This window comes from Homalodisca vitripennis, chromosome 2 (genome assembly GCF_021130785.1).
Source record: "Homalodisca vitripennis isolate AUS2020 chromosome 2, UT_GWSS_2.1, whole genome shotgun sequence".
NCBI classification, from domain to species: domain Eukaryota; kingdom Metazoa; phylum Arthropoda; class Insecta; order Hemiptera; family Cicadellidae; genus Homalodisca; species Homalodisca vitripennis.
The window spans coordinates 23,240,966-23,262,728 of record NC_060208.1 but is presented as its reverse complement, the minus strand read 5'-3'; the positions used below and the strand labels follow the sequence as shown (position 1 = coordinate 23,262,728).

Sequence of the window (21,763 nt, the reverse complement as noted above, 5' to 3'; positions counted from 1 at the left end):
CACTGACTGTTGTACTTACGAAATAACGATTTTGGCATCTTCGCTTCTAGATTCTTGTTCTGTCCGGCTTTCTACAAGTTGTTTATTTTACACTAAACATTCATCCTTTCTCACTGTGAATTATTAATTTTATTAACTTTTACGTTGATTCTTAACATCTGCACTGATGTAAAAGGTGCTGGTCCATCAAGCTTAAATAAAAATTTATTTCTCTTAATTTAATTAATTTACCGCATTCAAACTTTGTGTGTCAATATTATACTTAATAAATTGTCTGTTTTCTTATTGCTTCTCCTTTCCACCAATTCATATGTCTACTATTTAAAAGTAATAGCTTTTCTGTGCATTGAATACTTCCTGATAATCCAATATATTTTCCTCATCTAACCCTTTTAGGGCCAGCTCTCATTATTTTTTGGTAGTTTAGGTTATTGTAAATAATTTTTCTGAATAATGGTTAAAATATTGGAGTAAAAACCATAAAACGGCAAAATGTTTAATAGTAAAATAAGCAAATGATTTCACACACTGTTTCAAAGTGTAACTGGTAAAATGTTTTGTAATTAGTGAAGTAAAAAACAATGCACCAAATCATATTGAGCTGTTAACGTAATACAGTAAACTTCCGTTAATACAGCACTATCAGGACTTACGGCATGCTAAATTATTGGATATATATCAGACACATAATGTAGACATAATAAATAAACAATCATAGTAAAACACGTTTTTATTATTCTTTAAAAACATGCTATTTGGTTATTGTACGTTTTTATATCAGAAATATTAATTAAGAATGTAATATGCTAATAATTGTTTTGTTTTGTTGCAATTAAAGCAAATCTGTCCAGGAGGAGCAGCCATCTAGAAATTCAAATCCTTAGCCATGATTAAACATTTGAAAATATAAACATATATTATTCATAAAAGGATATAATTATATGAGGACATATTTACACAACTAAAAAAATTACGAGATAAAACAAATAGTGGACGTCTGTTTTTTTACTCCTGAGAAGCGTACATCTGCACATAGGACACAACAGATGTAAGGCGAATCACAAATATTCAATTTATTTCAAAATCTAATATGCTGTCATAGCAATATATCTTACAGGTAAACTTTCTGCGTAATATGTTTGATAAGATATACAATTCATATACATATACTGTAGAGTGTAAAACTGCAAGCTAAATATTATTTACAAAACTGTGATAATTTATTAATAATTATCCATCTACGCGTTTTCACACACATATTACAACAAAAAATAATTGTTATCCGCAAATAGTGGCAACTGACTTGCAAAAATGTGCAAAAATAGACATAAAATATGAACTATACAAATTTTGTTTATAAAATTACAGTAATTAGTAAACTTGGTTACTATCTGATTTTTCATACAGAACATACAAAAATAGCATGTTTTAGGGATCAGTAATTTGTGTACTGCTGATCAGCTATGAATAAACACAGCAGATTCGCGTCTTTGGCCTATTCATAAACGTGACACTACAAGTCAGGAGATAGCCAACCAGGTACCAGGCTGGCCCCAACCATATGAGTTCATGAGTGTGGAGGTTTGTGCATGTGAGGTGACTTCATCCACCCTATCTAATTTTGATAATAATAGGTTTAAACTGTTATTATTGAATGTTAACATTTTCATTCGTGATATATACTGCAGGTTAGTCATAATTAAAAACATTATTAATATGAAAATTGTTTGAATAAACAAAGATATGAAAAATAACATTATTTTCCAATTACGACTTAACCTCATACTTCAAGTGATTTGGGCCTGAAACGTTATCACCCACTATCCCTTTCTTTCCCTAATTTTTTAAAACTACATTATCTGTAAAATCGCTGAAATTGCAGCATATTTCCAGTCCATCTCCTTTATTGCGTAAAACTATAGCATACAATAAAAATTGTTCACTGTCCCTTGACAACACAGCAAAGGCGGCGACATATTTTGATTTATTTGTTCACAAATTCACAGCTCATCAGAGTTCTTTATGGTAGACGAAATTCATGGCTTAACCATGGGCAGTGGGGACTCATATTAGTTTAACCCTCAATCCCCCCCCCCCCTTCATTGCACCACTGTGTACTACTGATTCACTATAATGGAATAGAAGGCTATGGCTATTATCACATTTAATCGGTAATAGTGTTATCAAATGCAGATTTAATAAGTGAAAATATAATTAATAATTTTATATTAAAGAAGAACAATAAAGTTTAACTTGAGTCCTGACTATGTGGAAGGAACATTAGCATTGGAATGCCTGATATCGTTCTTCTGGATATGCAGAGTTTGGACATTATATCAAAGGAATAAAAATATCACCATTTTAATGAAGATAAAACCTTATTGTAAGACTTTGGAATCTTGTTTCGTCTGATGTCCCAAGGTGCGGCTAGTGTTTCAAAATTTTCAGTTTCCTTTCAACCCACTCACTTATTTAAGGAAAGGGGGAAAATTTTAAAAATATTCAAGGCAAATCTTAAGTTTCCTAATGCCAATAATTGAACATTTGTTTGTTTTATTGTATTCATCAAAAGTTAACATAGTAGAAATATGTATATTTCAAATTCATACAACATATTTCAGACTTCAATTATTTTCATGTCAAAATGCCCCCTACTATTCCAATTTGAGGAAAGGAACCAGTAAATTTTAAAACCTAATATAAAATAATACGAGAGACAGACATGTCCTTCAAGAACATTAAGAAGTTTTACGTCAAAATAAACACGTGGAAAAGTTTATCATTGTTAGTGCAAGTCAAGTATAAATCAAAGAAAAAACTCACCAAAGGAGTAGAATAGATGTGTGGTCAAGTGGATGGGTTGACCTTAGTTCGTGTAATACCTAATGGACTGGGAAAGTACCTCCCCAGGGGTGACAGTCAGGTGCCACTCAAGACTAACTGACTGAGTCATGGTTGGGGTATCCGAATCCAACCATGATTGGGCTCGGATAAAGTGTCCGGCAAGAGGTGGCCCTGCTTTCGACAGAACCCAGGATCTAGGCTAGTGCTCCTATTATGCACCCTGCGCAACGGCTGCTCTCGGCGACGCGCAGTAGTGGTGTCAGGTCGGCCACTACCAGTCTCGACTGGTCTGTCCGGAATCGTGCCACACACTACTTTTGCATGACTGAGAGTCCCCAATCCCAAGGTGTTAGGCGACCTAAGGGATGCATGGTGCAGGGGTAGTGAGTCACGAACGGAGTCCTTGGGGGTTGGGCGCCCTCCCTAGCGTAAATACCCTTATCTGGTTACGCGGGCCTCTGACTAAGCGGACCTTTTACTTCCTTGGTACCCGTGAGACCTTTTATGGGTCATGACATCAAGAACACAAAAGATCTTGATTTGAAAATGTTACTGCCAGTTACATCTGGCAGTTTGGCTTTGGGTGTCTTTGACTGTTCATCACACTCAATTACCATCAAAGATTCAGCAGTTGGTGGTGTAACTGGTCAAGCAGTCCAGCTGAGGACGCGAGGTGTTGCAACTGATCATGAGAATCAAAGTCCTTCAGGTTAATCTGTAGCACAGTAAAGCTGCTTCAGCTGTGTTCTGCAGACGGTTTTTGGCGGAAGAATTTCACGTGGTCCCGATATAGAAACCCTGGATTTGTAAGGGTAAAATATCAGGGCTTTCCATGGCAGGGGTCAAAATTGTTAGCGCCCATGTTAATAATGCCAGAGCTTGTATTGTTGTAAGTAACAAGGTGAACATGATTCCTGTTCTCGAATTTTGTTCAAGAGATCTCTCCACGGTCAGGCTGATTGGGACTGGTGCTGGACGAACTCTGTTGTTTCCTCATCATCATATCTCCCGTATCATGATGTGGATTCCATGCCCTCCAGAGAGATGGCTACCTTGGTTGATCATGTTGGGAGGAGCGGTTTGGAGTTGGTGATTGGCTGTGACGCTAAAACACACTATGAGATATGGGGTAGCACCAACACAAACGTAAGTCTCTTCTGGAGTATATAATGTCCTGCAGTCTAATGATTTCAAATGTGGGTACAGTTCTTGCGTTTCGCACACGGACGCGTAGGAATGTGATAGATGTGACCATGATGACGGGGGGTATGGTTAACACGGCTAGCATGTGTCTGAAGAGCCCCCCCTCTCACTGATCGTGCCCACATCTGCTTTAAAACCGGAGACAGACCTGGAACATGAAAAAGTTCAATATAGGTAACCGAGGAACACAGATTGGGTGTCATACAAGGAAAACCTACGGGTAAAACTAGAATCTGATGGTAGTAACCGGAAACGGATTCACAATACACTGCAGCTGGAGAAATCTGTCGACTATCTGTCGTGCAATTGTGGATTCATCTGATCTCGGTTGTCCTGTTATTAACAGGAGAAGATCAAAAGCAGCCTGGTGGAGCTCTGAACTGGCTTCTTTGAGCTCTTTGAAAAGGGTCGGAGCTCTATTCAGGAGAGCAAAGACTTGTAGTGCTTGGGAGACCTACCACGAAGCTCTTGCACTGTAGAACCGCAAGGTCCGTACGGCTAGTGTGCAGGGTTGTGCAAGACTTCAGAGGCTATTAGCAAAAAAATCCATCTAGCCACTAGGTGGTCTGAGGGCAGATCAAGGTATACATATTACTGAACAGGAGGGAGTTCTAAAAATCATGATGGGAACACACTTTCCGGACTGTATCATTTATGACAAGTATCAACCACTAAGCTGTGGAGGGAGACCTGCGGGGCGCACCGCTCACTCACAATGGAATTTGGTGTGTCGTGCAGTAACCTTCAGAAGTATTGAGTGGGCGATTAACTCGTTTAGTCCATGTAAAGCTCCTGGGGAAGACGGAGTGAGACCGGTTTGATTGCAGCGGGGGCTGGATATTGATGGTCAAATATGTGACTGGGTAAGGATCTTGCTCACAGACAGAATGGTTACTACCACTCTTAAGGGAGCTAGCATCAGTGCAAAGACTACGAGGAGCTGTCCACAGGGTGGCGTCCTTTCTCCTCTTCTGTGGAGCCTAGATGCGAACGACCTGCTCGTGTCTTTCAACAACAGTGGTGTCTTTGCACAGGGGTATGCGGATGACATCGTGATTCTCATGAGAGGAAAGTTCAATACAAGTCACGGAACTGACCAATGCTGCTCTGAACATGGTAGAGAACTGGTGTGATGGGATGGGCCTTAGTGTCAACTCCATCAAGGCTGCCGTGGTTGCCTTTACTAGGACGTGTCAATGGCAGGTGGTTCATTTCCTTCCCGCCCTATATGAAAGTTGTTGGTAGCATTTTTTGACCCATCTTCGTTTCATCATTTTTCCACACCCTTTTCCTAAGTGTCTTTGATTTGTCATTTGATTGGGCATTGCTTTTTGCTACTTATAGTTGTTTTGACAGTTCTTAGTCTCAAATCATAGGCTTTCTTCTTTGCAAATGCGTTTTCTTGTGCTCATCCTGTCAGGTTAAATTCGTCGTTCTTGTGCTCGTCCTGTCAGGTTGAATTGGTCAAATGCTTCAAGGAATATGTTCTTTAGTTAAACTGTCTGTCTGTAGTCATGTTTTGCTTTTTTCCTTTTTGACTTGGTGACAGGGCACTTTATGTCTAAACATTTGTGAGAATCTTGCAAGGGTTTCATATGCGTCATCTACAGAGATCGACTCAAGAAATGTTTTCCAGTCTTGTACATCTAGCAGACTTCTCATCTTCATGATGTTTTTTGAACTGAGTATTCTACTTTCTGAAGTTAAGACCTGATCTTTGTGTTTCATTATATTTTTAAGTATACATAATTGGGCTGTGTGGTCCGATATTGCTGAATTAATGATTTATACAGCATACATTTTGGGTCTTTCACTAAATATTTTGTGAGAAGGAGGGGCATTGTCCTTTTTGTTGACTAGGATCTGGACTACCTTCATTCACATCTAAGTATTCATGATCCAGGTTTGTTAGACACAGTCAATGGAGGTTTTTGATGTAGGTATAATTTTAGTAGGTGGAATAAACAATCATCATATTATGACTTACAAATTTCTAACAGGTGTTTTTGGTCTGATCCATTTTTTTATTACATCAATGTTAATGTCTCCCACTATTAGCACCGGGTATTTTGATGTTGGTATTTTGTTTAATATCTCCAACATCATCTCAAGCTCTTCTTTCAGATTCCCCTAGTTTGTGTAGCTCCCTAGAACATAAACACATGTAGGCTCTGTCTTGATTTTTACTGGAGCACCCTCTATTGTCATTTCTCTGCAGTGATCGGATATGTCGATGGCCTGAGAGTGAAATGAGATGTTTTCACTGGCATATATTGCAACCCTGAGGTTCCCTGCTGGAATCTGTGATTAGCGTATATCCAGCTAATCGTGTGTTAAACAAAAGCAGTTGTTACAAGCCATATTCTGTAAGAATAAGTAAGGCTGCTTAGGTGCTAATTACAAGTTCATATACATGATCAATTTTGTTGCTACTCTGTCAATGTTTTGTTGGAGAATTTGAAGGATTTGTTTGTTCACATTTTGTGGCCAGCTTTTGCTATTTCTAATCCTTGGTTTTTGCTAGATGATATTATTCTAAAAAAACACTTTATGGCATCTTAGATGTTGCATTAGTATTGTCAACTGTTCTCATGTTGCTCTCTGGTGCTCTGTTGAGAAATCTGTAATATATTTGTTGAAAAATACTTGATAGGTGTCATTGCTTTCATGAATTTTTGCTGCCATTGGAGGGCCTTTGTGTAAAAGTTCCAAACAGTTATGGCTTTTCTCTGGAATACATTTTGGGTCTTTCACTAAATATATTGTGGGAAGGAGGGGGCATTGTCCTTTTTGTTAACTAGGACCTGGACTACCTTCATTAAGTGGCTCTTTTTGGTAAGGTGAGGTACTGGCTGTTTTGATTCGCTCTTAGCCATTTGTAATGAGATTCTGAAGTGATTTTTCTTGTGTTAAGAGTTTTATTTTTATTTTTATTAGGAGTGTTAGCTCTCTTGAGTATAGAAAGGCTGAAGACTTTTAAGGAGTTTAGTGATAGTATGCTGCGTAAGTTTATTTGTTTGCTCTAGAAGTAACTTCTTGTTTACTTTGAGTCACTTCCGTCCCAATTTTTTACCTCTTGCTCTAAAATAGTTTGTTTGGATATCAGTTTGACTATCTCAAGAAGTAGCAATGTGGTATTTAGAGAAGAATCTGACTCCTTGAAGTATATGTTCTTCAGTTTTAAGATCTGCGTTATTTCTTTTTGCTTCTCTTTATTGTACTATTTCATCTTATTTACCAGTACACAGAATGGCACTACTTAGAAAAGCCATCTCACAGTAGAGCTAAGCTATTTAACCTCCTGCCTGAAGAAATCAAAGCTCCCTCCCAAGAGGGAATTAAAGAAGTGGTTGGTGAAGCGCCCGTTTTACACCAATGATGAAATCAGTCACAAACTGGAGAACTCAATGGGATTTGAGGCTTGAAAATATTGTTGAATTTGACCTTTTTCTTCTTTGACTCAATTCCGTAACATTGTGAAGCCATTGTAATTCTCAAAGAATGTACAAATGAAGATATAATTATTGTATATTTGTTAAGTACTCATTGAGAGCTTAAGTTTGTTTATAATGTTATTATTCAAAAGCAACTTACAGATGTCGGTTTTTCTGTTTCATGGCTTCTGTCTATAAGGCTCTCTATTTTGCTTAGGCATTTTTCTTCTGTTTCTTTAGCATATTCCAAATTTGCTTCTAGGGATGTTTAATTGGTGATGAGATTACAGCGCTATATGGTCTTGATGAGTCATGGAATGTGGGTGTGACCTGTAACAATGCGTCTCTTGTAAAAGGTCATTTAGGTTGGTGTCTGGTTGAGTAGAAATAGGAGTGTCATAGGTGTAAATAGAGAGAGGATGGTGGTGAAGCACATTTGTTGCAGTGCCAAATTTCAGCTTCAGCTTTTGTAATTGTTCAGTATTTTGCTTCCATCAGGATCCAGATGTAAAAAATTTTCAGGGCCAATTTAAGTCTAAGAAGGTCCAGTGTCAAAATGAGTGTATAGAAATACAGTGTTGACTGGAGATTTGACTGACTTCTCTGGCTAAAAGAATAAATAAACATGTAGTATTGAATGGAGATTTGGGTATCTTCTATGGTCAAAAGAGCTGCAGTATGTGTAGAAGGTGCAGTTAATAGTCTGTGATTTAAGAGATGGCGGCATTTTCTGTTCAAATCATAAGATTGATTATCAGAGTAAATAGAATAGTTAGTACTGTTTTTTGGGCAAACTTTGACAGGCTTTCTGTTAAAAATAAAAACATTGAGCTGATTGCATAGATTGTCAAAACTACAGATAAGTGTAGAATGTTGTCAACATTTTAGAATGTATTATATAATAAAAGAATTATATAACTATGTCAGTTTGATAAGCTGTACAGCAGCTGGCTGTATTGGTGAAGGTCAGTGCAAGGTTAAAGTGACATTGTAGTCGTACTGTTTGGCGTGGAAGTGTCTGATGAGAGACAGCTGAGTGGAAGTGTCTGATGACAGACAGTTGAGTACACAGTCAGCAACTCAACAAATACCGTAGCATTTCACAGTCTAGTTGTCAATAGATCAAAATGTTGATACTATTCTTGAGTTAACAATTACGTAATTATTGATGGGTTTCTTAATTTTTGTTGTTGAAAGTATAGATAAAGCTTTGTGTTGGTAAAATGCTTATAAGCGTGATTCGAAATTTGTGTGTCTTTATGTCTGGTAAATGAGGTCACTGTGTGTCTCTTCTAATTTGGATAATTCCAATCTTGTGTGTGTGGTGTTGGTTTTTTTTACTTTAAGAGAAAGTAGTTAAAGCTGATCTTAGTAGATGATCTCCATTCATGTCTCTTTTGCTACTTAAAAACTAAACTTTTCACTGAGGTAACATCCATTGTTGTGGGTCACCGGCCATTTTGAATTTTTGTATGACCAGTAACCACCATCTAAAGCTTTTCTTTTTATAAAGAAGGAAGCTTTCTATCTTCACACTGTTTCAATTCTCTTACTGTTATCTCAAAGAATGATGACAACCATCCTTTCAATTTAATAGAAAGTGGAAGACTTGGGATGCAACAGGGATTCAAAAACAAAGAATGATTAAAAGATAAAACACAATTTAATATTAAAAAATGTTAAAACAAAATTTACAGGCAGAATTGAAGCACTTCCATTTTTTGTACTAAAGCATAAACCAAACACTCGGCCGCATAGAGATAACACCGGCAGCACAATTCGCTATGGCTATGGCACAGCAAGGCTAGGTAACTGGGCAAGATGAGAGTTGAGGAACACAGCAAAACTCAAAATTATGTTGCAAACGTTCTAAAAGGTTATTAATAAGGTTGCAGTCTTATAGTCGATTACTTAATGAATAGATTACGAATCATTGCATGGATTTTGTTTCAACAAAACCACTCCGCTAATCATTGGTTTTGCATTCTAATGCCCATAACACTAAGAATAAAAACAAAAGCACCTGCTTCTACACTGACTGGTAACGGATTAGTTAACCAAACAAACGTTTGCTCACAAATTGTACAACTTTTTTACAAACTATTTTACAGCAAGAGAAGACTTGAAATTTAAAATAAAATGTCCGACTACAGTACAAAAGACTGTAAGAAAAGGCAAGATAATACAACTTTTTAATTTATCTAAAAATGACAGCACACACAATCAAGGCATTATTTTAGAATTCAATTTTATAACTGTACAACTTCAACAGAATACACTTTTTTAATGTACTGAATTAAAAAATTCATTGAAAAAAAAATGTACAGGGGGTGAAGAAAAATGTGTTGACAGAGACACTTTCACAACATAAATGCATAAATATTGTATAACAACATAAACAAAGTCTTTGTTTAACTTTTTCACATGAGTAAACAACAAGAATCTATTGGATACAACTACTAATTAATAATTAGTAGCATTCACAATCACAAAATACAAAATAAAATGCCTCTGAACAATAAATTTTAAAATTTTTTGTTTCATCAGATTTTTCACTCAGCTAAACTACTACCAAAAGGTCAACTTAAATGCTGATTCGAACGACCATAAAATGGAATAATAATGAAATGAGAAAACAACAACAAAACAAGAAGGCATAAATTCAACGGGTAACTGTAGCCCGCGTATGGTCCTTTGGCATTGGGTATCCCACAAATGGTATTTCTGCATTGGCTCTCCTGCAACACAAGAGAGATACTTAATATAAGTTAAATATTTCATGAACAAAGAGTTATACAATATCTGTATCTTGAATAAAAATGTATAAACTATAACATTAACTACATGCAGGAAAGTTATGTTATAATCTTTTGTTTTGGCTGCAAATTGAAGGTACTTACTCTCTTATACTCTAATGGTAACTATGAGGTGTAAAATGTTTTTAGACATTACTTGTAAATCCACACTTACATTCTTCAAATGTAGAGCTATTAATTATTTTAATAATTTATATAGTGCATAAAACAGGAATAATTATAAAATTTATATTATTCTTTCACACTAACTATTGTTTTAACATTTTATTTTATTTTAGATTTCATGAAATCCAGTGTAATAACAAGAAATTCTCTGGAGACATACAAACTAGTCTATAATTTTTAAAAAAATGGAAAGGCAGCCATGGTATTGACCGAAATAAATGACTACTTCTTGTAATGGGCTGTGAATATATCTTGAAAAAGTATGTTTCCTAATTATTAAATGGTTATTTTTTATATTCTAAAATAATATGAGGCACTAAATTCTTTAACATTAAAACGTTTTATATTTTCTATAAATTTTATACTTTTTTTTAGTATTTTTTACATTTTATATATTACAATGATCACTGACTTCTTAATATTAGTGATAAATATTTATACATTTTCATTATTATCGTTTATATTACTGTAGTTTCTGTGATTTGTCAGTATCATTTTCACTACAATCTTTATTTTCACTGTAATTATATTAAAAAATGAAATTATGGGTTTATAATAAAATGAAAAAAGTAATAACAATATTGCAATAAAATGTTGCTACATATCTTGTAAACACAGCAAGTATCGTTGTACCATATCTCGATGTACTCATGTTTTTATTGTTTGACATTGTTAAATTTAATGTATCTTTTAAAAAGCCAAATAATGGTTTGGATGTTTCCTCAGCAAAATTTGTATTAAAATCTGTTTTTTAGTAATTTATTTTTAAGTGAAGTAAGGCCTAATGTAATTGAGTATAAATTATAATCGACAAAAAGAATAATTTTCTTCCAAATTTAAATTTTTTTCATCATGCAAAACATACATCCATAGCCCACCAAAAGAAGTAGTCACACCACAAAAAGCGTTTATTAGTACCACTTTGTTATGAGTGAACAATAAATAATTGAGAAAATCTATTTTTATTGACAAATTAATATAAATTCTATTTACATTTCGTTACATGTATTTGCACAAGCGAGTTACCTAATAATACAAGAAGGTACTAAAATTTAGTATGTAAATGAAAATTGTTTAAATATTAATAAAAAATTAAATAATAAGTTATGATACGTTAATTGATTGCTGTTTTTCAATGTAGAATGGATAACAGGATTTTATAAACTAATTAAATTATTTCCACAGGCTACTTGCATGAATGCCTAGATATCGCCCCATACACAGATTTATTGTATGTACGTATCCAAATACTGTATTAAATACCCAAATCATGTCTTCCTTAGTGGGCAAGATGCAAATACAAATACAAAATCACTTTATCTCCAAATACATTTAGTATTGAAATGGTATCACCAAATGAGATCCCAAACAATAAAATTTACAAAACCTAAGTATTCCAGATGTTTAAAATTTTGCTTTCGTGACATACTTAGGTTTTAAAATGTTGGCCAAAAATGACAAAAACTTTGCTTTTTTAAATGGATCTTTTAGAGCAAAAATAAATGTCCCAATAAACTTTGATCATACATCCAATTTGAAATTTATTTTTGATGATGGAAGGATGTGAAGGAAACAGTATTTTTCTGGACATTTGCCATCATTCAGTGAAACAAAAAATCAGTAACACTACATTTCGAGATCTGCAATCTGATCTCTTATTCAGGTAAATAACTAACCTAACACACAATTACATACTAGGTTAAAATAAACAAATCATACCAGAGCGTTGTGACACACTTAAGTCAGGAATCACAACCACCATGTAGTGTGTCAACTTCACTAACTCTAAAACATGCACTTAATAAAAAAAACTAAACACAACACTAATCATGAAAACTGAACTACAGACTACAGGTCACAATACGTCTGCATTCGTCGACCAACTACCTACGACTCACCAGAGGCCAATAGCAACCGGTGATAGCAAATGTCCGGAAAAATCCTGTTTCCTTCATAAATCCAATGTTCAAAAAATTCTGTCTATGGATAGAACCAAGGCTCAAGTCTTGGGGCACTTTATTGGCATGCAAAGTTGCTCCTAACCCGAGCATTGATTGCCTGGCTAACGTACCTATGACAGTTTAGACAAGAAGTCTTGTACACTCTTCCCTGTCCCGAGCCAACCACGCAGTGTTGACTCTGATGCTCTCACAGGTCTGCTGCAGCGAGCCGCTCGCAGCCAGGCGCGTCATGGCTAGCAAAAGAACTCTTCTATCTCCACAGCCCGCTGCTCACTAGCAAAATTCTCTGTGGTCCCGCTTGACCAGCCGACCCAGCAGTCCACCACCACCCTGTAGCATACAATTTGCAATATTTGCACATAGTCATATCCCTAAATTGCCACACTTTTGCTGCTGGCACTGCTTTCTTACTATACACATTAAAACACACAACATATATACTATATTTTTTAATTTCATAACAAAAAAATTCATGGTCACTTCATGCACATGAATATGTGAAGTGGTCACTTGCACACTAGAAATACAGTGCAGAAATAATTTGTAAATTCTAGAAACATAAAAGAACTTTCTTTAAATTTTAAGGTACAATGAGGTAAGGTATGACACAAAATTAATAACGTTTTTGATTAAAGTGTTTTAGAATAGTACATCATTATATGCTAACGTCCATTAATTTGACAATCATTAAGGTTTTCCAGTTCAAACTGTATTGAAAAATCACAATTCAAAACTTGAAATATTTTGGCCTTGCTGTAGAGAGGCATCATCAGTCCAGAATTGTTAGACCAAAATTTGCAGGACCAGTAATACACATCTGATTGGCTGAAGCTCAACCAATCAACAATCAGTCTGACCAGTCAGTGATGGATATGGCGTCTTCATCACAGGTGCCAAGTTTTCAATAATCTAAATCTATCTACTTTGCTCAAGTATTTTCCTGCTTAATTATTTCTAAGGTTTCTCTTATCATTTTTAGGAATTTTAGCAAGTACTTTTGTTTTATAAGCCTATTTGATGTTTGGTTTTGTGACTATTTTCTGGTACATCTGTCTTTTCCGTATGCTGATGCTTTGTGTGCCTTTATGTGGTTCACAAACACGTATTGATATAAACGTTTTGTTTCTTAAATTTAGAATGAGCCAATACTGTATGAAATTTTGTAGACTCCTTTACTGGTCTCAAACACATCTTCAATATTTGAACCAGTTTTAAATACAGTTTTTATATTGTGTCTCCCCAACAACCTCTCTAACAGATCAGATAATTAGATTGAAGGAGGATACACCAGTTTTTGGATGCACTTCATTTTGTTTTGGGATCCTATTGGTACATCCTGACACAAAATTTTAGAATTTTAACTTAGAACTCCAGCTATCGTTATATAATGTATTAATAAAAGTATTCAATACTCCAAACTTCTGGGCTGGAAGATGGTAAGATTGGGCGTTCAGATATCTATTGATGTGTGTTTGTTTCCTTTACACCAAATGTCCTATACTCCTATACTTTCTTCTTTTAATTACATCCTAAAATGATAAACATGAATTTGTGATAGTAGTTTTTCAATCTGATTTGAATCGAAAAATCTTGATGATCGTCATGACACTGTGAAAGGCTGAAAAATATTCCACCAATATGTTAACAAAACAAATTTACAGAGAAGACTGTAATAGTTTGGAAAATCTCTTAATAAAAGAGGATGTACTTTATAATGGAGGCAGTTTTACCTCATATCTCTTGAGGAAGGTGGCCCAATTGTCCTTGATGAAGTTCCAAGCCAGGTCTCTGCCCAGTTTGGTCATTGCAACTGAGATGATCACGAAAACGGTGGTCTTGAGATCTAACATCTGGCTGTAAATACAAAGTTGAGTGAAAAATACAGAACAAACAAGAACCGACTGTATCTAGATATCAACGAGCTGTACTTATAATTCAAACAACTTATTGTGAAATCAAAGTTGGTTATGGGATTTCCAATACAATTTTACTATGTCATTACTAGATCATAGTATGTTATTCAACGAGCACTCACATCTCTTTTATTACACTATATGGGCAAAAGTAGAATTTTAATATATTAATGTTTTAATGGTTAGTTAAAGAAGTTATAAAAAATTTAGTATGTAAATGAAAATTGTTTAAATATTAATAAAAATTAAATAAATAAGTTATGATACGTTAATTGATTGCTGTTTTTCAATGTTAGCATGGATAACAGGATTTTATAAACTAATTAAATTATTTCCACAGGCTACTTGCATGAATGCCTAGATATCGCCCCATACACAGATTTATTGTATGTACGTATCCAGATACTGTATTAAATACTCACATCATGTCTTCCTTAGTGGGCAAGATGCAAATACAAATACAAATTCACTTTATCTCCAAATATATTTAGTATTGAAATGGTACCACCAAATGAGATACCAAACAGTAAAATTTACAAAACCTACGTATTCCAGATATTTCAAATTTTGCTTTCATGACATACTTAGGTTTTAAGATGGCCAAAAATGACAAAAACTTTGCTTTTTAAAATGGATCTTTAAGGACAAACCAAATGTCCCCCAATAAACCTTGACCACCATATATCCAATTTGAAGTTTATTTTTGATGATGGAAGGATTGTGAAGGAAACAGTATTTTTCTGGACATTTGCCATCGTTCAGTGAAACAAAAAATCAGTAACACTACGTTTCGAGATCTGCAATCTGATCTCTTATTCAGGTAAATAACTAACCTAACACACAATTACAAACTAGGTTAAAATAAACAAATCATACCAGAGCGTTGTGACACACTTAAGTCAGGAATCACAACCACCATGTAGTGTGTCAACTTCACTAACTCTAAAACATGCACTTAATAAAAAACTAAACACAACACTAATCATGAAAACTGAACTACAGACTACAGGTCACAATACGTCTGCATTCGTCGACCAACTACCTACGACTCACCAGAGGCCAATAGCAACCGGTGATAGCAAATGTCCGGAAAAATCCTGTTTCCTTCATAAATCCAATGTTCAAAAATTCTGTCTATGGATAGAACCAAGGCTCAAGTCTTGGGGCACTTTATTGGCATGCAAGTTGCTCCTAACCCGAGCATTGATTGCCTGGCTAACATACCTATGACAGTTTAGACAAGAAGTCTTGTACACTCTCCCTGTCCCGAGCCAACCACGCAGTGTTGACTCTGATGCTCTCACAGGTCTGCTGCAGCGAGCGCTCGCAGCCAGGCGCGTCATGGCTAGCAAAGAACTCTTCTATCTCCACAGCCCGCTGCTCACTAGCAAAATTCTCTGTGGTCCGCTTGACCAGCCGACCCAGCAGTCCACCACCACCCTGTAGCATACAATTTGCAATATTTGCACATAGTCATATCCCTAAATTGCCACACTTTGCTGCTGGCACTGCTTTCTTACTATACACATTAAAACACAACATATATACTATATTTTTAATTTCATAACAAAAAATTCATGAGTCACTTCATGCACATGAATATGTGAAATGGTCACTTGCACACTAGAATACAGTGCAGAAATAATTTGTAAATTCTAGAAACATAAAAGAACTTTCTTTAAATTTTAAGGTACAATGAGGGTAGGACACAAACTGTACTATTATACATTTTTTGATTAGTGTTTTAGAATAGTACATCATTATATGCTAACGTCCATTAATTTGACAATCGTTAAGGTTTACCAGTTCAAACTGTATCGAAACATCACAATTCAAAACTTGAAATATTTTGGCCTTGCTGTAGAGAGGCATCATCAGTCCAGAATTGTTAGACCAAAATTTGCAGGACCAGTAATACACATCTGTAGCTCATCTGATACACATCTGATTGGCTGAAGCTCAACCAATCAACAATCAGTCTGACAAGTCAGTGATCAATATGGTGTCTTCATCACAGGGTGCCAAGTTTTCAATAATCTAAATCTATCTACTTTGCTCAAGTATTTTCCTGCTTAATTATTTCTAAGGTTTCTCTTATCATTTTTGGGTAATAGTAAGGAATTTTAGCAAGTACTTTTATTTTATCAATCTATTGGTTGTTCTGGTACCTCTGGCTTTTCCATATGCTGATGATTCGTGTGCCTTACATGTACACAAACACGTATTGATATAAACGTTTTGTTTCTCAAATTTAAAATGAGCTAATACAGTATGAAGTTTTGTAGACTCCTTCACTGATCTAAAACACTTCTTCAATTTTAGAACCAGTTTAAATACAGATTTTATATTGTGTCAACCTAATAACCTTCGATAATCGGATATAAGGAAGATAGTTCAGTTTTAGATGCACATTATTTAGATTTTGATCCTATGTGTTATATCCTGACACCAAATTTATAATTTTAACTTAGAATTGAACATTTACTTTAAAATTTTGCTTTTTAAAAGTCTTATTAATCTGTGTTGTGCTGTGCTCATATTATGTCTTATATAAAGCTCTCTCCTCAGTAATCCAGTTATCTTTCTTTATCTACTGTATTAATAAAAGTATTCAATACTCTGAACTTCTGGGCTGGATGATGGTAAGATAGGGCATTCAGATCATCTATTGGTGTGTGTTGGTTTATTATACACCAAATGTCCTATACTCCTGTACTGATTCTTCTTTTTGTCATTACATCCTAAAATGATAAACATGAATTTGTGATGATTGTGTAGTTTTTCAATCTGATTTGAATCGAAAAATCTTGATGATCGTCATGACACTGTGAAAGGCTGAAAAATATTCCACCAATATGTTAACAAAACAAATTTACAGAGAAGACTGTAATAGTTTGGAAAATCTCTTAATAAAAGAGGATGTACTTTATAATGGAGGCAGTTTACCTCATATCTCTTGAGGAAGGTGGCCCAATTGTCCTTGATGAAGTTCCAAGCCAGGTCTCTGCCCAGTTTGGTCATTGCAACTGAGATGATCACGAAAACGGTGTCTTGAGATCTAACATCTGGCTGTAAATACAAAGTTGAGTGAAAAATACAGAACAAACAAGAACCGACTGTATCTAGATATCAACGAGCTGTACTTATAATTCAAACAACTTATTGTGAAATCAAAGTTGGTTATGGGATTTCCAATACAATTTTACTATGTCATTACTAGATCATAGTATGTTATTCAACAAGCACACTCACTTTTATCTCTTTTATTACACTATTTGGGCAAAAGTAGAATTTTAAATATATTAATGTTTTTAATGGTTAGTTAAAGAAGTTATAAAAAACGACCCAAACAATAATTTAAATATTTATATATGGACTTAGGACGAAACAAGCAAATTCAAATAAGACCAAAATTTGGGTGAGAAATAATATTCAATCAATATCAATGAAAGATTCTTGAATTAATTTCTAACAAAAATGATTAATTATTTAACTAATCTAAAAAATACAGGTGTGAATTGAAATGTTTGTGCGCACTTGCTTTAACTGGTAAGAAATAATATTTGTAGTGACGCAGCAATTGCATAATAATGTTAAGTTGTGATGAAACAAAACACAGCTGGTACCATAAAGCTGATATTAATAATTATTGCTAATACATTCATGTACAGCTGAGAAAACCCACTTCTAATACAACCTAGCAGATGATATTGCAAACTCAACTGAGTGCAAGTTCAACTTGAGCATTCTATTGTGATCTGTTGAGAAATTTATAGAAATTTTAGGTTGAGATGAGCTGAAATCAGAGATAAGTTGGATAAGTATTACAAATAAGTTCATATTGGTATTTACTGTGAATGACATATTTTATGAAATTAAAAAGCTATCAGATTTTAAGATGACATTCACTTACCGACATGGCAAAGTCCAACACTTTCCGTAGCAGTTTCTCGTCCCTGATGCTTCCCAGGGCGTGGCTGATCCTTGACTGTTCCTCATGCAGATCTGATTCTTTGTAGAGCTGGAACAGACGACAATGTTACACTGTTTGTCATATGAGAATTTGGAGGTTGGATAAAAATACTTCTACTATGAGTAGGTTGTTGAATAACCATAGAATGGAAAACTACATACTAATAATTATTTACCAAAGAATGGTGGACTTGCTTCGGCAATTCACAGCACCATATGTGGTTTAAAGATACTGTGCTATTGTACTAGTTTAACAGGAGTTTATCAATCCTTATCTAGACTCAATGATGAACCTAATGCAATACAGAACAGGTCCACTTCCTCTAAAATTCAACTATTGTATAATTTACAATTAAATATTAGCAGACATATATAGCATGTAAGTAGTTTATAAGTCTGAGCAAAATTAAAATCAGAGACATGAGTGCTGGCGCATATCATACATTAAAACGTTCGTGAGGAACTTACACAACTTTACAGTAATACTGAGTTATACTTCGTATTTAGCTCAAGTTAAAAAACGGTCCAAAAAACAGCCATTCCTTTCTGATGTAATCTTATATGGATATCCCTTTTCATCCAACCAATCATTATATTCGTAATTAGGTGATTATCTTGGAAAATATATTGAAGGTAATTAGACTAGTGCTAGAAATCTTTTTCAATTTTGGGGTTACAGCTCAAGAAATAAGCTTGTGAGTTTTTGTGATGGGAAAAGAATTACATTACCTGTGTGGATATACAGGGGTGTCCATTTTGTTTGTGCCACTATTGGTATCTCATACACGACTGGATTTACAAGAAAATGAAGGACTTCACCAATTTTCAAGTGAAAATTCAAAATATGGTTTTAGAGTTTCAAAATTTGTCACTATTTTACAATATGGAAACCTAATTTAAAATTTCTTATGGAACACTCGATATTTTCTGGCTAAAATACATGAAACGTTCTTATTCTTGGCAATTTCATTTCTAACATACTCATTTAGGAGCTACATCCATTTCAAAGTTTTAAAAATGACACATTTTAATATGTTGAAGAATCATTGTATGAGTAATTTCAAACGTAATAAAAAGCTAAAGAACGTATTGTATTGTTAAGTGGATTGTTAGTATCACGTGTACATGTAGTAATAAAAACATAGTATAGTTAATAAATTTCCAACATGAGGATTTAATACTGTAAAATAATGACCAACAGAGCCAACAACCCCAAGTCAGGTAGTATAGGGACAGCCTTATATTTTTGAAGCATTTTCGTGCCAATGTCTTATTTTTTCATCATATCAAGGGGTGACCGACACAAGATGCCAATCTATTAACTTAAACTGATACTACAACTCGTGTGATAACCTTGACATTATTCACTACCATGTTACTTTTCTGCAGGATTAACCCACACAAGATGCTAATCTATTAACTTTAACTGACAGTACAACTCGTGTGATGAAGAGCTTGACATTATTCACTACCATGTTACTTTTCTGCAGGATTAACCCACACAAGATGCTAATCTATTAACTTTAACTGACAGTACAACTCGTGTGATGAGGAGCTTGACATTATTCACTACCATGTTACTTTTCTGTAGGATTAACCCACACAAGATGCTAATCTATTAACTTTAACTGACAGTATAACTCGTGTGATGAGGAGCTTGACATTGTTCACTACCATGTTACTTTTCTGCAGGATTAACCTTGTTTTAGGAATGTTGTAGGTTAACCAACAAGTACAATGAGTCTTTAACAATAATAGCATACAAAAAATTAATAGAAAACTACAATACAGTTATCTGGAAAGCTAAGAATGTTTTGAAACGTGTCATGTGTTTCTTCCATCACATCAAACACCCCACTTTCCGTTTAGTCCCCATGGAAATCTACAGCAGTTGTTTTCTGTTCCAGTTTTAGAACTTTAAAGTAAACTAACTTATCCAATAAAATAGAACCATATTATTGAAGTTTATTTTAATGTGATGAATAGTTTAAAATGAGTGTGAAATCATTATTATTAATAGTTGAGAACAAAAATATCCACAATGCAGATCATTGTGACTAGAGGACTCAATCATCGTAAACATTACTTTTGTTTGTGAACTAGTTAACATAGTATGCCATTTTACAAACTACAGGTTTCTTATTTGTATAAATATTTAACTATTCTTATTATGAATTACACTCTCTAAATTCTAAAATTTGTTCTGCATTCAGAATGAAAATCACACTAAAGGATGTCTCAATCATGTTAAAGAACCATAATTACACATAAAACATTCATAACAGATCATGTTTGAGATTGGGAGATGAAAGAAAACATTATTAGCCATTGTGTAGATGTTCCTCATTTTCTGCATGTTCTGGATGAGCTTAAACCTAAGTTGATACTTAGCCTTAGCATTAGAGCGCCTCCACCAGCCTTATGTGTCCTCTGTGCCTTCCAGTTCCCTCATACCCTTGTTGTATATGAACTATAAAAAGCGTAATCGGGATCACATTGAGGTTTTGTACCTTTATCATGGTGTCGTAGGTCTTTTCACCATCATCACTAAGCACTGCTCGGTATACTACGCTGCGCAGGTCTGCGGGTAATGGACTCTCTCCGGAGACGTGTTGCTGGAACCGTTTGTGACTCTCGGCTATCACCGCCTGGTCACCGTATGTGGCCAGTCGGTTCAGTACCAGCGAGCGCAGTAGTGTGTCCAGGTGGCCTAGAGACACATCACACACTTCAAAATATCGTTCCTTGAAACATAAGCATGGATATGGCTGGTTAATCTATCCATCATAAGTCTATATGTTAACTAGATGATGCCACAATATTTAAAACATTATTCTGAATTTAAATAAAATATTAATTAGTACTTAATGAGTAAAGATATTTCGACACAACTGTGATCAGCTGTGTCAACTATGATCGGTTATGGCAACTGTGATCAACTGCGGCAACTGTGATCAACTGTGTCAACTGTGATCAACTGCGGCAACTGTGATCAGCTGCGGCAACTGTGATCAACTGCGGCAACTATGATCAGCTGCGGCAACTGTGATCAACTGCATCAACTATGATCTGTTACGGCAATTGTGATCAGCTGCTGCAAACTGCAATTAGATTCGCTTGTAGTACGAAGAAAAATATACCTATTTCTTTGCTAAAATGTAATCCAAGTGTCCAAAAATCAAGATAAGTGAACTAAAAAAAACCAATAAACACAACCAGAAAATAATGAGGCCTGAGCTACTTGAGCGCCGGTAGCCACTGCGGTCTCGGCCCAATCCATACTCGGGCTCCAGTTACAGGTCTTAATTGTGTTTTAGTTTAACAAGCCATCCTAAGCTGACGAAGAGCTTTAATTTGGCTAAAACATGTCTTGTTAAAAAAACCTTGATGCTACTCTATGAATCTAGGTAATGAACATGTTTTTGGAAATTGTGGTGAATTAGTTATTGATATGA

General features: G+C 34.9%; 1 protein-coding gene across 1 annotated transcript in view; it reads right to left on the bottom strand.

Moving 5' to 3' along the window:
* Positions 1-9,125: 9,125 nt before the first annotated feature.
* LOC124353700 (puromycin-sensitive aminopeptidase-like) overlaps positions 9,126-21,763 on the bottom strand; it is a 31,736-nt gene continuing 19,098 nt past the window's right edge. Inside the window, 5 exon segments of the mRNA XM_046803670.1 lie at positions 9,126-10,219; positions 15,561-15,776; positions 17,283-17,405; positions 18,250-18,357; positions 20,819-21,018. Of these exon segments, the coding sequence (XP_046659626.1) occupies positions 15,561-15,776; positions 17,283-17,405; positions 18,250-18,357; positions 20,819-21,018 (647 nt within the window). The 3' untranslated portion in view covers positions 9,126-10,219.